The sequence below is a fragment of the Lolium perenne genome, chromosome 2 (genome assembly GCF_019359855.2).
Source record: "Lolium perenne isolate Kyuss_39 chromosome 2, Kyuss_2.0, whole genome shotgun sequence".
Lineage (NCBI taxonomy): Eukaryota > Viridiplantae > Streptophyta > Magnoliopsida > Poales > Poaceae > Lolium > Lolium perenne.
Window position 1 is genome coordinate 164,770,710 of NC_067245.2, and position 14,669 is coordinate 164,785,378.

A 14,669-nucleotide genomic window follows, 5' to 3' on the forward strand; every position below is an offset into this window, starting at 1 on the left:
GTCTGCTCACCACGCCGTCTGGTTTGGCCACCGCTGCCAAGAAACACCACGTATACACAACACTTTGCCTCACCCACCCCCACAGCAGTTTATGAAGCCACCCACATCTCCGGCCGAGTCATCTGATGCTGCATCTCTGGCGTAGTAATCTGCTCCTGCAACCACAAGTTTGCAGTCCGCGACCACCCCTTGCACCTCGACCAACCTCTGCACCTCGGCCGCGTGGCGCGCCGCGGCTTGTGGACAAGTCGGTGTACAACCGTGCCTCACGCCCACCTCGCGGGCACATCACCCACCACTTGTTCGACCTAATGTCTAGGTAAAGAAATTTGGGAGAACTTCCTTTTTTTCAATGACCGGTTTTTTATTTAATTGCTTTATTTTTATTAGTAGACTATGGATAGTGATGCATCAACTAAAATGCAAGACTGAAGAGGAGAAGCTAATGATCATAGCCGGCCCTTCTTCATCACGAGCGAGGATTAATGCGCCACCCTGAGACCTTGTTTACTTCTAGGGTATTTTCAACCCCTAGGGTTTTGGGGAAGGGAGGGGATTTGGTGAATCCATCCCTTTCACCCAATCCCCATTTCTCTCCAGATTTCCCCTCATTTTCCTAACCTCTCTAGTTACTTTTATTTTGGGGATGGTAGGGGATTGTGGTGTATGAAGCTTGATAATAAAAATTGAAACTTTACCTCCGTGTAGATATAGTCAATCGAGTAAAAATTCAATCTTTGCACTAAATATATGGATGTCTTTACAATAACCATTTCACAAGAAACTTTAAGGTTTAATTTTGCATATCAAGACAAATAAATACTCCCTTCGTTCACTTTTGTAAGGCCGGGAAGGAAATTCCAACAGCCCTCAAAACAGTCTCCGCCTCGGGATGCCGGCCGGAGCGACAAGAGATCACCGGCTTGTGAACCCGTTCACCCCGGAAAGCCCGAGCCTAGAGTCCGTGTGCGTGGGCCGCATGCTCGTTGTCGCCGCGGAGCGCGACTTCTTCAGGGACCGAAACGTAGAGTAAGCCGAGCGTATGGGCAAGGACGTCGAGCTCGTCGTGTTCGCTGGCCAGGGCCACGGATTCTTCAGCGTGCATCCCGCTTTGGACGCCGACCGCGAGCTGTTGCGAGTCATCCGGAGATTCGTGGAGGAACGGAAAACCAGATGAGGTGTAAGTTTAGGTGAGTTCAGATCCGTGTACAACGTGGAGCGACTTTTTTTTGGAAAAATTCCACCAATATATTAATAATCATTAAAAACAATATAAACATATCTAAAAACAATAAAAAAATAGAATTAGGTTCTTGGATCACCTACCGATGACTACAGACACTAGTGCGAGCTAAAGGCGTGGCGTTGTCCTCGTCCCTCCATCACCGAATCCGAGTAAAGCTTATCATAGCATAGCTTATTGTAGTAGACATATTAAAACCCCAAAGAATCAGCACACCAAAGCAACAACCATCGTAAATGATGACAAACATAGGTCGAAAAAACTGACCTAAAACTACAGTGACAAAAGAAAATCAACCGAATCCTAGGAAAATAAAATTAGAAAAATAAATAAATACATATGGAGGCTTTTAGTTCCGGTTGGTGTTACAAACGGGATTAAAGGTCCTCCGCCTCGGCTGGTAGTTCTGGTTGGAAAACCGGAAACTAAAGATCCTTACCAATCGGAACTAAAGGTCCATTTTCTACTAGTGCTTATTTTTTTATTAGTAGGCAAAGATAAAGATAATCTCATGTACTTTTTTTCGAAAGATTATGTCATGTACTCTCAGGAGCAACCTCCAGTTTTTTATTAAATATCTGCTAGATTACGTAACCGTGATTTTCAATGAATAAAAATGTGAGTAAGTTGACAAAAAAAACTAATGTAGCTATAATATGTGGGCGTGGGGGGCCCTTACAGACACGGCTCCATAACACACCGTAGCTCACGCGCGCAGGCTTTCAATGGCGTCCTCAGCTGTTCCCACCGCACAGCCCTACGTCGTGGAGGACTGCCGTGGGGTGCTGCAGCTTCTCAGCGACGGCACGGTCGTGCGCTCTGGCGCTTTGCCCTTCCCTGTCGGCAACGGCGCAGACCACGAGGATGGTCGCGTCGAGTGGAAGGACGCGGTGTACGACGCTGGCCGCTGCCTCGGTCTCCGTATGTACAAGCCGACGACGAATGGCGGAGAGGAGGGCAAGAAGCTCCCGGTGCTCGTCTACTTCCACGGCGGGGGCTTCTGCATTGGATCCTTCGCCTGGCCCAACTTCCACGCCGGCTGCCTGCGCCTCGCCGCCGAGATCCCGGCCGTGGTGCTCTCCTTCGACTACCGCCTCGCGCCGGAGCACCGCCTCCCCGCCGCCCACGAGGACGCCGCCGCGGCCCTACTCTGGCTCCGCGACCAGCTCGCGTCGGACCCGTGGGTCGCCGGCGTGGTCGACCCACACCGGGTGTTCGTCTCCGGCGAGTCTGCCGGCGGCAACATCGCGCACCACCTGGCCCTTCGGTTCGGCACGGCGGGGCTGGACCCTGTGAGGATAGCCGGGTACATCCTCCTCATGCCGGCGTTCTTGTCGGAGCAGCCGACGCAGTCCGAGCTGGACACACCGGCGACAGCGTTCCTGACCAGGGAGGCGTCCGACAGGTACACCCGCCTCTTCCTTCCCGCCGGAGCGAACAAGGACCACCCGCTGGTGAACCCTTTCGCCTCCGACGCCCCGAGCCTGGACAAGTTGGACGTCGGCCGCATGCTCGTCGTCGCAGCGGAGGGCGACATGTTGCGGGACAAGAATGTGGAGTACGCGGAGAGGCTGAGGGCGGCGCGTGGCGACGAGGTCGAGCTCCTCGTGTTCGCCGGCGAGGAGCACGCGTTCTTTGCATTGAAGCCCACTTCCGAGGTCACCGGCGAGCTCATCCAGGTCATCAGGCGTTTCCTCTCCACCGAAGCAACCAACTAATAATATCGTAGCTGTCGTGCTCGTCTGGGTCATCAGATCGTGACCGTGTGGAGGTTATCCTTTCTGCGTCGTGTCGTGTCGTGTATACGTTTTTCATGCTCTCCTCTTGCCTCATGTCCACAATAGTTCGGGGTCGACATATATTGATTGATGTGTGTACCGAACGATTTGCCGCTTTGCCATTGTCCTGCTTGAGTATTGGATAAATACGATGCTTTTATTACTTATTTGGTACTAGAGTGATGTGGAAATTAGTGAGAATAATAGTTTAGAGTATTGGGTGAAACTTTTGCTGTCACCCAATCCTCAGAAAACCTTATCCTCAATCCCCTAGGTTGGGTAGAGTATTGAAGACAGATAAAAATACACTAAGATTTGGGGGGGGGGATGGGATAAGCAGTGGGTTCATACTCTAGCACCAATCATGCATTTGAAATAAGTGGGGATTAAGTAAAGTATGAAGAAAACCGGAATTTGTAGAGGGTGTCCAGATTAAACCACAAACTCCAAAACCTGGAAAACTACACCCTGTACTTTACGTTCCCGGTCTAAGGTGGTATTTAGGTTGTTTCGAAACAAGGGATTGCTGGGGTGGCCAGGTTTCTTCCAATTCTCTTGGGCTCATAGCTATGGTTCACATATCACGTGTAAGTTTTTTTTCCTTTAATCTCTGCCTCCAGTCCTCCACCGCCATTGCTCTCTTTCGAGGCCGCATCCCATCTCAAGGAGCGGCGGCGCCTCACACCTCCAGCAGCGGTGATGCCTCGCACCTCCAGCCGCGGGAGGCGGCCCAATTCCCACACAGCTAGAGCAGTGGCTCCCATCCCGAGCGATAGCGGTACCCTTTTCCGGAGCACCGGCGGTGCCCACCATGCAGTACAACTGCAGCGGCAACTCCTGCCCCTAACATCAACGCCCCACTCCCATTGATGATTTTTCCAAGCATGCCGCTGCTTCCTGGAGATATACCGTAACAAATTTGTGAAGTCAATTGTTAATCTAATTGATAAAATTTTGATTATTTTGCGGGTCGACATCCGGTGAATAAAATCACCGCTACTGCTACCATAGAAATATTCCCTAAATAATAACGGTGTCTTACTACTCGAGGCTGACGCCTGTGACTGCTCCCGCTATACTGCGCATGTGGCCTGCTGTTGGGCGAGAACGCGTTGCTCATGTTCCGCCATTGGCGGAGGAGGAGGCCCTACGCCTCAGGCCCCTGTCCTACACGGCTGAGTCCTCCCTTGACTGCTCGCTCACCGGCTCACGGCCGCCAGCATTGCCGGACGATGCGGCCCACACAAGCCCGAGGGCCTTGCTGTCGTTCCGCGGACGGAGCACCAGCTAGCCCTCCTGACGAAAGATGGCGCTCGGAAGGAGCGCGATCTTGACGCAGAGGGTATTAAGGCATCTCCAACGGGGCGACGCAAACGGACTTTTTTCGTCCGTTTGCGTCTGCGCGGACAAAAAATGATCTCCAGCGGCTAGACGCAAAACATCCGCAGCGTTCGTCCTGACGCAAACGTGGACCAAATATGCGCTAGGGATGCGTCTGTGCGGACGCATCCACGCGTCTGTTTGCGTCCGTTTGGTCTGCATGCAGCCCTCTCTCTCCTCCTTTAATCACGCATGTGGTCATTCCTAGCGACACAAATAGAATCTTTCCCTCTCTCCTCTCTAATCACGCATGCGGTCAAATAAATGTGTCCCTGACGCTGGAGAAGGGGCAGACGCATGTGGACATGTGGACATTTTTTTGTCCGTACCCGACGCAAACGGACATAAATACGAGTCGCCCCGTTGGAGATGCCCTTACCCTGGCCTTCCTTCCTGACGACAACCACGTCCACGACACCCTTGACTCGGCTAATGCCGCTGGCTAGAACCACGCAAGGGAGCAAGTTTCATTATGTAGATTAGTTTAGAAAAGTCAACGACCCCACTAATGACAATGGCCACGTCACCAAACCCTTCCTAGAATGATCTCAAGCCAGAAAACCAGGATTTGTGAGCTGAGGATGTTGATTTCTGGGATTTGGAGTTTGAGGACCACCTCTACCAGTTCAAGGTTTTTTTCAGACTTCACTCGTGGGGATTTGAATTTTGGTGGGGATTATTCTCCCTAATCCCCACTAACACTCTAGTGCCAAACAAGGCCTTAAACGGTACCCCGGGTGAGTTACCTGCATCCTTTTTTTTACAAGCTCAGTTGTTAGATCTTACATTATTTACACCGGTCAACTAGGTGTTTGTTACTTCAAGATGGGTCTCGGCATCGCATGCAACTGTAAAAGGCCTCACAAGGTTTACAAACTCACAGTTAGAGCAAGAAAAAGAGTATATTCGACGACTAGCTCTAGCACATTGCCATGTTATTTATAGCTAACCTCGTAACTAAGTGAGCTACCAAAAAGGTATTACTTTAGTGGCACATGGCTCTTGAGAGCTGACTTTTGTATAAAACACTACTTACCTTCTCTCTCCTCCAAATCAGCTAAATATAATATTTAATCTCTTAGAGTCAGCTGACTAGGCTCTGCTACATGCTCTTAGTCTCTTAGTCTTAGGGTTGCAAATGCAGGTCCCACATAGGCCCGTAAAATGGAACATTTAGTATAAATTGTACTACAAACATAAGTTAGAACAAATCTACAAACTGTACTACGTGAGCTAAGCTTGCATCAGTTGCTCAGAAGCCCTCCCGCTTGCAACTCTACCCAAAGTCTAACCACCCTATACTCTCTAGGTAGTGAAATAAACAACCCCGCTTGCAATGCATCCCATTCTCATGATCATAACATAAGAACTAGAAGAACACAAATTTTCATTGATACTCGAACAATAAAAACTTGAATTTTCATCAATATAATATATGAACTCACATTGATGCCAGATGAATACTTTGACAACTAGGAACAGTGGGTCGGAAAGGCGTGGTATTCGATGATGAAACAACTAGGATAAGAGGATGAGAGGTTTCAGTCAGATCCCACCATTGTGGTTGCACGATGAAGTGGGGTGAATGGTAGTCAGTATGGAGAACTCCATGGAGGTAGGATCTAGCAACCTGACTTATTGTGCACTCCATGTTTGCATCAAAAAGGGAGAGTGAGGGGAGTGGGAAACATTGCCCAGGGAGTCAAAATGAGGGAGAGTAATATTTGGTTGGGGAGGAAGACAGATGGGTAATTGTTCCTACGATCACTGATTTAGGGGGGAAGCGACTACTTCATGTTGCAAATTCACTTTCTTGAAGATAGTATGTTGTGCTTTCAACTTAACGGGTTTGTTGAGACCAAGATAGCTTCCTTGTGTGTATTTACATAATCAAGGTACTAACCAGTCGTAAGAGATGATAGACCCGTCCTCGGTCTAGTGACTTAAAATAAATACTCCCTCTATTCATATTATTTGTCGCTGGTGTAGTATAATTTTATACTAAATCTATGACAACTAATATGAAAAGGATGAGTACATGATACCAATCTTGCCTCTGCAACTCTTCTCATGTGCTTGTCAGTCACAGTTGTTGCCTAGATTGACAAGATGCTACAATTGGACCGGGTTTCATAGATTCATGTAACAAATTTCATAGATATAAGTAATCTTTTTTGTGAGTGTAAATATGAATAATCAAAGGAGAAATAAATATATTTAATTGGAGAACATCTATATGAGCATTACGTCTCTAAATCCATATAGCCCAAATCCATCATTGGACATCTAGGTTTCCTTCCACGTACCCAAACCCATGGTGCACGCAAGGAATTAAGTAAAACATGGTGCTCATCCTGCTCCATCATAAGTTTAATGGACTTTCTACCTCACTACCACTGATGATAAGTTTAATCGAGCATGATCTCGAATAGGTAAGAAATCTGGAATTGATATTATCAACTTTTGAGAAACTTTTAGTAGTCAAAATATGCCGAACAATTTGGTTTAGCTATTTAGATATTCGATACACTACTAGAGAATTACTAATGTTGAATGGAAACACGCCGATGAAAGGTTACAAAAGGGATTAAGAAGTTTCCAAGGAAAATTACTTTCCCTTGGCATAAGGTTAGTTCTCATTAATTTGGTACTAAGTAATATGGCATTGTATTTTTTTCTTCCAACTATCCAAAGCAGTCACTCCGCCTATGTTGTCCCAACATAGCCGGTCCCAAGCCCGGGTAAAGGCGGAGGGTTGTGATAGGCTTGGCGAGCCAACGTAAAAAACCCAGACACTTTTATGGAGATGAAACCCAAAAGATTTTCATTGGGGCGTAACCCTCTTACGACGCGCCATATCGGAATCCGAGTGTGGTGTCAAATGGGCAAGGGCCGGGTCGTCACCCCATAGGTGGCGCACCGTCTCTTGATCTGGATACGGTGGCAAGTGAGCAAGGATCGGGTCGTCGCATCCTTAGTGGCGCGCTACATCGGCGCCCGGGTGTAGTGGAAAATGAGCAAGGGTGTTCGCATTTGACTCGACGAGTGCGAAGGGTAAGGAAGCTAGCCGAGCCTAGAAGGTTTCGTGTAGGTAGCTGGAACGTAGGGTCCCTGACAGGTAAGCTTCAGGAGCTAGTTGATACCGCAGTGAGGAGAGGTGTTGATATCCTTTGCGTCCAGGAGACCAAGTGGAGGGGACAAAAGGCGAAGAAAGTAGAGGATACCGGCTTCAAGCTGTGGTATATAGGAACGACTCCAAACAGAAATGGAGTATGCATCTTGATCAACAAGAGCCTCAAATCTGGAGTGGTAGACGTCAAGAGATGTGGGGACCGGATTATCCTGGTCAAGCTGGTAGTTGGGGACTTAGTTCTCAATGTTATTAGCGCTTATGTCCCGCAAATAGGCCACAACGAGAACACCAAAAGGGAGTTCCGAGAAAGCCTAGAGGACTTGGTTAGGGGTGTACCTAGTGGCGAAAAGCTCTTCATAGTAGGAGACATTAATGGCCACATGGGTACATCTAACATAGGTTTTGAAGGGGTGCATAGGAGCTTTAGCTATGGTATCAGGAATCAAGAAGTGGAAGATGTCCTAAGCTTTGCTTTAGCGTACGACATAATCATAGCTAACACCCTCTTTAAAAAGAGAGAATCACATCTAGTGACTTTTAGTAGTGGCCACGACAGTAGCCAGATTGACTTCATACTCTCAAGGAGAGAAGGCAGGAGTGCGTGCCTAGATTGTAAGGTGATACCTGGAGAGAGTGTTATCCATCAGCATAAGCTTGTGGTGGCTGACTTCCGCTTTCGATTTCGTGTCCAGCGGGATAAGCGTGCGAAAGTCGCTAGAACGAAGTGGTGGAAGCTCAAGGGGGAGGTAGCACAGACGTTCAAGGAGAGGGTCATTAAGGAAGGCCCTTGGGAGGAAGGAGGTGATACGGACAATATGTGGATGAAGATGGCGACCTGTATTCTAAGCTGGCCTCAGAGGAGTTTGGAGTGTCCAGGGGAAGCAGAAGAGAAGTTAGGGATACCTGGTGGTGGAACACTAATGTCCAGAAGGCTACTAAGGAGAAGAAGAATTGTTTCAGATGCATGTACCTGGATAGGAGTGCAGACAACATGGAGAAGTACAAGATGGGAAAGAAGGCTGCAAAGCGAGTTGTGAGTGAAGCAAGGGGTCAGGCGTATGAGGACCTCTACCAGCGGTTCGGCACGAAGGAAGGCAAAAAGGACATCTATAGGATGGCCAAGATCCGAGAGAGGAAGATGGGGGATGTTGACCAAGTCAAATGCATCACGGACGGAGCTGACCAACTCCTGGTGAAGGAGAAGGAGATTAAGCATAAATGGTGGGAGTACTTCGACGGGCTATTCAATGGGGAGACAGAGAGCTGCACCATTGAACTGGACAACTCCTTTGATGATACCAGTCGGGATTTTGTGCGGCGAATCCAGGAGTCTGAGGTCAAGGAGGCGTTGAAAAGGATGAAGGGAGGCAAGGCAATGGGCCCTGATTGTATCCCCATTGAGGTGTGGAGAGGCCTCAGAGACATAGCGATAGTATGGCTAACTAAGCTCTTCAACTCCATTTTTCGGGCAAACAAGATGCCAGAAGAATGGAGACGCAGTATATTAGTACCAATCTTCAAGAACAAGGGGGATGTTTAGAGTTATACTAACTACCGTGGAATTAAGCTTATGAGCCAGACAATGAAGCTATGGGAGAGAGTCATTGAGCACCGTTTAAGACGAATGACAAGCATGACCAAACATCAGTTTGGTTTCATGCCTGGGAGGTCGACCATGGAAGCCATCTTCTTGGTACGACAACTCATGGAGAGATACAAGGAGCAAAATAAGGACCTGCATATGGTGTTCATTGACTTGGAGAAAGCATACGATAAGATACCGCGACACGTCATGTGGTGGGACTTGGAGAAACACAAAGTCCCAGCAAAGTACATTACCCTCTTCAAGGACATGTACGATAATGCTATGACAAGTGTTCGAACAAGAGATGGAGATACTGATAACTTCCTGATTAAAATAGTTATACACCAGGGGTCATCTTTGAGCCCTTATCTATTTGATTTGGTGATGGATGAGGTCACAAGGGATATACAAGGAGATATCCCACAGTGTATGCTCTTTGTGGATGATGTGGTCCTAATCGATGATAGTCGAACGAGGGCCAATAGGAAGTTAGAACTATGGAGATAAACCTTGGAATCGAAAGGTTTTAGACTTAGTAGAACTAAAACTGAGTACATGATGTGAGGTTTTAGTACTACTAGGCAAGAGGAGGAGGAGGTTAGCCTGGATGGGCAGGTGGTGCCTCAGAAGGATACCTTTCGATATTTAGGGTCAATCATGCACAAGAATGGGGATATTGATTAAGATGTGAACCACCGGATCAAAGCCGGATGGATGAAGTGGCGCCAAGCTTCTGGCATTCTTTGTGATAAGCGAGTGCCTCAAAAGCTAAAAGGGAAGTTCTATAGGACGGTGGTTCGACTTGCAATGTTGTATGACGCTAAGTGTTGGCCGACTAAAAAGCGGCATGTTCAATAGTTAGGTGTGGCGGAGATGCGCATGTTAAGATGGATGTGTGGCCACATGAGGAAGGATCGAGTCCGGAATGATGATATACGAGATAGAGTTAGGGTAGCACCGATTGCAGAGAAGCTTGTTCAATATCGTCTAACATGGTTTGGGCATATTCAGCGCAGGCCTTCAGAAGCTCCGGTGCATAGTGGACGGCTAAAGCGTGTTGACAATGTCAAGAGAGGAGGGGGTAGACCATACTTGATATGGGAGGAGTCAGTAGAGAGAGATCTGGAGGACTGAAGTATCACCAAAGAACTAGCCATGGAAAAAGCCGCGTGGAAGCTTGCTATCCATGTGCCAGAACCATGAGTTGGTTACGAGGTCTTATGGGTTTCACCTCTAGCCTACCCCAACTTGTTTGGGAATAAAGTCTTTGTTGTTGCTATTGTTGTTGTTGTTGTTAGCCAAAGCAGTATTACATCGGTTGGGTTATTTTTGAGCAAGATTCTTTTGAAAAGAAGATAGTGAGAACAAGAAGTATTTGTTGGCTAAATGGAGTATGGTTTACATACCCAAATATCTAGGAGGTCTAGGGATCTATAATCTTTAGGTTAAGAACTAGCAAAATTGTCCGTACGTTGTTACGGCCAAACAATTATAGACCTAGAAAATTAATCTTGTAAACTTCCAGCATAAAGGTTGTAGACATATCTTGACCTAATTAGAATTCCAGAAATAACACATGCCATCCACTCATTCCGAGTTTATTTTTGTTAAACACTCATGATCAAGTATTTCATCCTGTGCCTCCTCCACTTTCTCGGTCCGCTTATGCAGGTAGCCGCACCTCCTTCACTTTTCATCTTGGCCTACTTATGCGTGTCGCGAGACCTTCCTGATCGATAAGGCGTTGGCCCTTTGTTACATTATGAAACTGTGGAAAATCAGCTTTTTTTTTTGCTCGTCCACAAAATATAACCAAACCTTGAAACCCTATCAGAATATCACCACATGTATGGATCTTTAAAATTCAATGTAGTGTTTAAGCCTTCTAACTTATTGTCAAATTGATTTTGAAAATTGTTGTCCTAGCCTTAAATTATATAAACTTAATTTTCTGATCTGCACCATGTCGCTGGCAAACACCGCGGCAGTTAAGCAGTTTACTTCGGCCAGAGCAATTTATTTTGCGAATTATTGTCCTTGCCTTAACTTATATAAACTTAGTTTTCTTTTATTCACCATGTCACCAGCAAATACCGTTGAAATTTACTTCGATCAGAGCGCAAAAAGCAGAGTAGGGTCAGTACTGACTCTATCCCACACATGTGTAAGTTTTCACTTGCAACTTTTGCACGAAGTGTTGACCCCTAAGTAGAGCATGAACACGACGACAATGCCGGAGCAGGTGATGTTTTTCTTCCTTCTAGAACCGATGAAAGCAAGCGATGATGTAGCCAGCTCCAGCAAACATACCTAGATGTTCTGGAGCTGCATAGCAAAACAGCATAGGTGATAGAGGCCACTGATCATACTCTTGTACTGCGTTTTGCTTCAGAGGGTTGAGGGTATGCTAACTGATATCCACCAGAAAGTTTGGTGTGGTGCCAATTTTGTGATTAAATTAAGTAACGAACCTAAACAACATCAAATTCATAGAATAACCATCTCAATGCTGCCATTTTGCCCGAGCAATGGGACTCACCGGAGGGATATCTGTGTAGGCAGTACCGTTCTACACCGTTCGTCAGACCTGGAACAGCAAGGAAGAGCATCCTTGAAATCAAACTGCAGGGCGTTGAGCGGAGAGCCGGAGACTACCATCTAGCCATTTGGCAGCTGGCTACATGGTGTAGATCATAGGTTTAGAATTCTTATTATGGCAGGAAGGCTTATCGATGTTTGATCGCTTTACCTATTTAGAAATAATAATATGGTTTTTAATGTAGAAAATTTTCTCTATTGCAGGTTATCTACCGATGCACTGTTTTTCTCTGTTCTTGGTTGTCTCTACAATGTGTGGAGAATCAAGACCAATTTTGATTTTTTCGATAAGGGGCGCTTTATTACTTATAAGGTTTTAAGTAATACACCCAGCCTCTGCATAACTAGGATGCACACAGCCGTTTAAAAGGTCCACAAATCATCGACGAAAAGATACATAGAGTGATATAAAAAAAAGGCCAACTACTATGACGCTCCGTTGGCTTCAATCCTCCGATTATGCAGCCACCCATGTTGGGAAATAAACTCCGTGTATTTCCCAATTTTGATGGCATCACTTTACCGAGAATTAAGACCGGAATGAGTCACACCCATAAGATATAGCATGGCTTTATTGTAGTGATATGTTGAGAAATATATAACAGATCAAGAGATCTGGAAAACACAAAAAAAGTTAATCAAAAGAATGGATTGAACAACAAAACCACAAGATTACTGAACTCCACCGGTCACACACACACACACGCCAAATGATTCTTCATTGGATCTCCATGAATTCATGTACGATTTAGTGCAGGGGGTGGCTGACGATGCTACACTTCTTCCTGATCCCGCCCTTGCTCCCGGCCGGCATGGACAGCTTGCTGAGCTTGATCATGGATTCGCCGAAGTCGTCGTTCCAGAGCGTGGCATTGTCAGCGTACTCATGGACGTGGCCCCGGGCCTCCTTGTGCGTCATCAGCACCCAGTCGGAGTTGAAGCTGACGATCCTAGCGAGGTTGTTGTGGTAGTAGGAGTTGTCGAACAGGTCCCTGATCTTGCGCACCCGGCTCTTGAACCCTGGCATGTACTTGGAGACGGTGTTGTAGTCCTCGTCGCGGACGTTGTTCACCACGAGCGGGTTGCTTCTCTGGCCGCACTTGTCATTGAGCAGGTTGCGGTAGGCCGGGGTGATCTGGTCTGCAGGCGCAGTGAGACGGCCTTTGAAGGACGAGCAGTGTGCCATGCCGATGGAGTGAGCGCCGGAGAGGATGACGAGCTCCTCGACGTCGAAGTTCTTGCGAGCGAAGTTGTCGATAAGCTGCTGGGCGGTGAAAGTGGAGTCCGGGAGCTCCGCTTGGGCCTCAGAGGCCGAGGAGACCATGCCATCGAGACGGCCGGCGGGGACATCGTAGTTGATGTGGCCCTTGCTGAGGATTTTGGTGGCGTCACGGGCAGCGTAGACAAGTATGTCGGAGCAGGATACCACGCCGGGGCACTTCTTCTCGATGTCGGCCTTGATCATCTCAAGGATGTCGAAGGCGGCGAGCCCGATGTTCGCCGGCGCCTCCTTCTCCGGGTGAAGGTTTTGGGCGGACTTGTCAAGGAGGACGGAGCCATCGCACCCCTGCATGGATAGTCAACTTCATGTCATTATTATGTTATCATTAGCTCGACGCCGGACCACGTATGGAACTCTACATTTTGCAATTAGTTTTTCCACAATTGTGTGGGCGTCTCGTCCATTTATAGGACCCCATATTTTTATCTAACAGTGAAATCAAAAGGTGCATTGGGTTTCGTTTCTCCATGACGACAGATCGTGAGATCGAATGTCTAAATGAAAAGCTTCACTGTGAACACTTTCCTAGAGAATGAAAACTTTGGGTCCTGATCTGAACTGCATAAAAGAACATGCAAGTTAAAGCTTTGGCTTCGGGGTCTGAAAATGCATCAAAGCATATGCATTCAATCATCTCTCTCAAGTTCTTGAATCTTGTCCACAAACGTGACAGAATTCATGACTTTTACCAAATGCTAGGAACTCTGTCGGTTCATTTTGAAACATGTAATAATGAATATGGGGAACAAATACTCCAGCAAAAAAAGCACAAGAGAAAAAATATCAATAGACATACCCTAACGAAGCAGTCATGGAATACGAGCCGGACAAGAGCGGCGCCGACACGGGGGTTCTTCTTCATAGCCCGGATGATGTGGCCTTTGACGACGGCCTCCACGCCCTTACATTTCCTGTTGTAGTAGCCGACCTTCAGCCCGCTAGCCTCTGCCGATGGCGCTGCAAGCAGCGCGGCCTGGACGGCAACCAGGGCACACAGGATAATCACCGAGAGCTTCATGTCTCGCGGGCAGCGAGGAGATAACCTGCAGCTAGTCGTAGAGACAAGCTAGCTAGCTTGCCTTAATTGGTTTTGCTGCTTTGGGATGCTGTGATGTTGTGCTGAAGCTTAGAGGGGTTATATAGCGCCGATATTCTGTCGGTGTTTTAACGGTTCATGATTTGTATTTTTATTCGAAGGAACGGTTCATGATCTGCTGCTCATCCGATAATGAGATCCCAACGAGAACAGGGGAGCGACTTAGCGAACATGACCCAGTGTTCTGTGTACATGCTATTATTGCTGATTCTGGTCGAACGTTGATATTATTATAGTACGGAAATTATGTCTAACAGCCGGCAAATTATGGTTGTCTAGAGCAATCCAATTATGAACCTCGCCTTCTTACCTTCCTTTCTGCTGCAACCTCTAAGCGATCGTGCCGATAATTAAGCTGCTGTTTCAAGGACAGCGGGATACAGCAGTGATGCCCGTAAACAAATGTGCAAGTTAGTCGCCGATCACTCAGCATGCATGTCACAAGCAACAGCTCGCAGCGAGGCAGCCACACGCCGGAAACCGCAATGCTCAATGCTGCGGCGGAGATTCTTGGACGAAACAACCACTTCGACGAACCAACGACCAAACGAAAGTAGGAAACAACCAGCACCAG

General features: G+C 47.3%; 3 protein-coding genes across 3 annotated transcripts; 2 read left to right on the plus strand and 1 right to left on the minus strand.

Annotated features, from left to right (window-relative positions):
- The first annotated feature begins 1,917 nt into the window (after positions 1 to 1,917).
- LOC127333856 (strigolactones hydrolase CXE15) lies at positions 1,918 to 3,188 on the plus strand. The gene has a single exon (XM_051360292.2). The coding sequence runs from the start codon at positions 1,969 to 1,971 to the stop codon at positions 2,959 to 2,961; it is 993 nt and encodes a 330-aa protein (XP_051216252.1). The 5' UTR covers positions 1,918 to 1,968; the 3' UTR covers positions 2,962 to 3,188.
- Positions 3,189 to 8,525: 5,337 nt separating this feature from the next.
- On the plus strand, positions 8,526 to 9,074 carry LOC139835650 (uncharacterized). The gene has a single exon (XM_071825508.1). The coding sequence runs from the start codon at positions 8,526 to 8,528 to the stop codon at positions 9,072 to 9,074; it is 549 nt and encodes a 182-aa protein (XP_071681609.1).
- Positions 9,075 to 12,271: 3,197 nt separating this feature from the next.
- LOC127333855 (peroxidase 2) lies at positions 12,272 to 14,119 on the minus strand. The gene is made up of 2 exons (XM_051360291.2): positions 13,796 to 14,119; positions 12,272 to 13,284 (listed from the first exon to the last, which is right to left on the minus strand). Exons 1-2 carry the CDS (start codon positions 14,015 to 14,017, stop codon positions 12,466 to 12,468), a joined length of 1,041 nt encoding a protein of 346 aa, XP_051216251.1. The 5' UTR covers positions 14,018 to 14,119; the 3' UTR covers positions 12,272 to 12,465.
- Between the last annotated feature and the right edge of the window lie 550 nt (positions 14,120 to 14,669).

Bases quoted from the DNA above. Each gene is read 5' to 3' on its own strand.
- LOC127333856 (XM_051360292.2), top strand. From the start codon at position 1,969: ATGGCGTCCTCAGCTGTTCCCACCGCACAGCCCTACGTCGTGGAGGAC.
- LOC139835650 (XM_071825508.1), top strand. From the start codon at position 8,526: ATGGAGAAGTACAAGATGGGAAAGAAGGCTGCAAAGCGAGTTGTGAGT.
- LOC127333855 (XM_051360291.2), bottom strand. From the start codon at position 14,017: ATGAAGCTCTCGGTGATTATCCTGTGTGCCCTGGTTGCCGTCCAGGCC. The intron at 13,285-13,795 runs GTATGTCTATTG...CTATCCATGCAG, and splicing joins TCCATGACTGCTTCGTTAGG to GGGTGCGATGGCTCCGTCCT.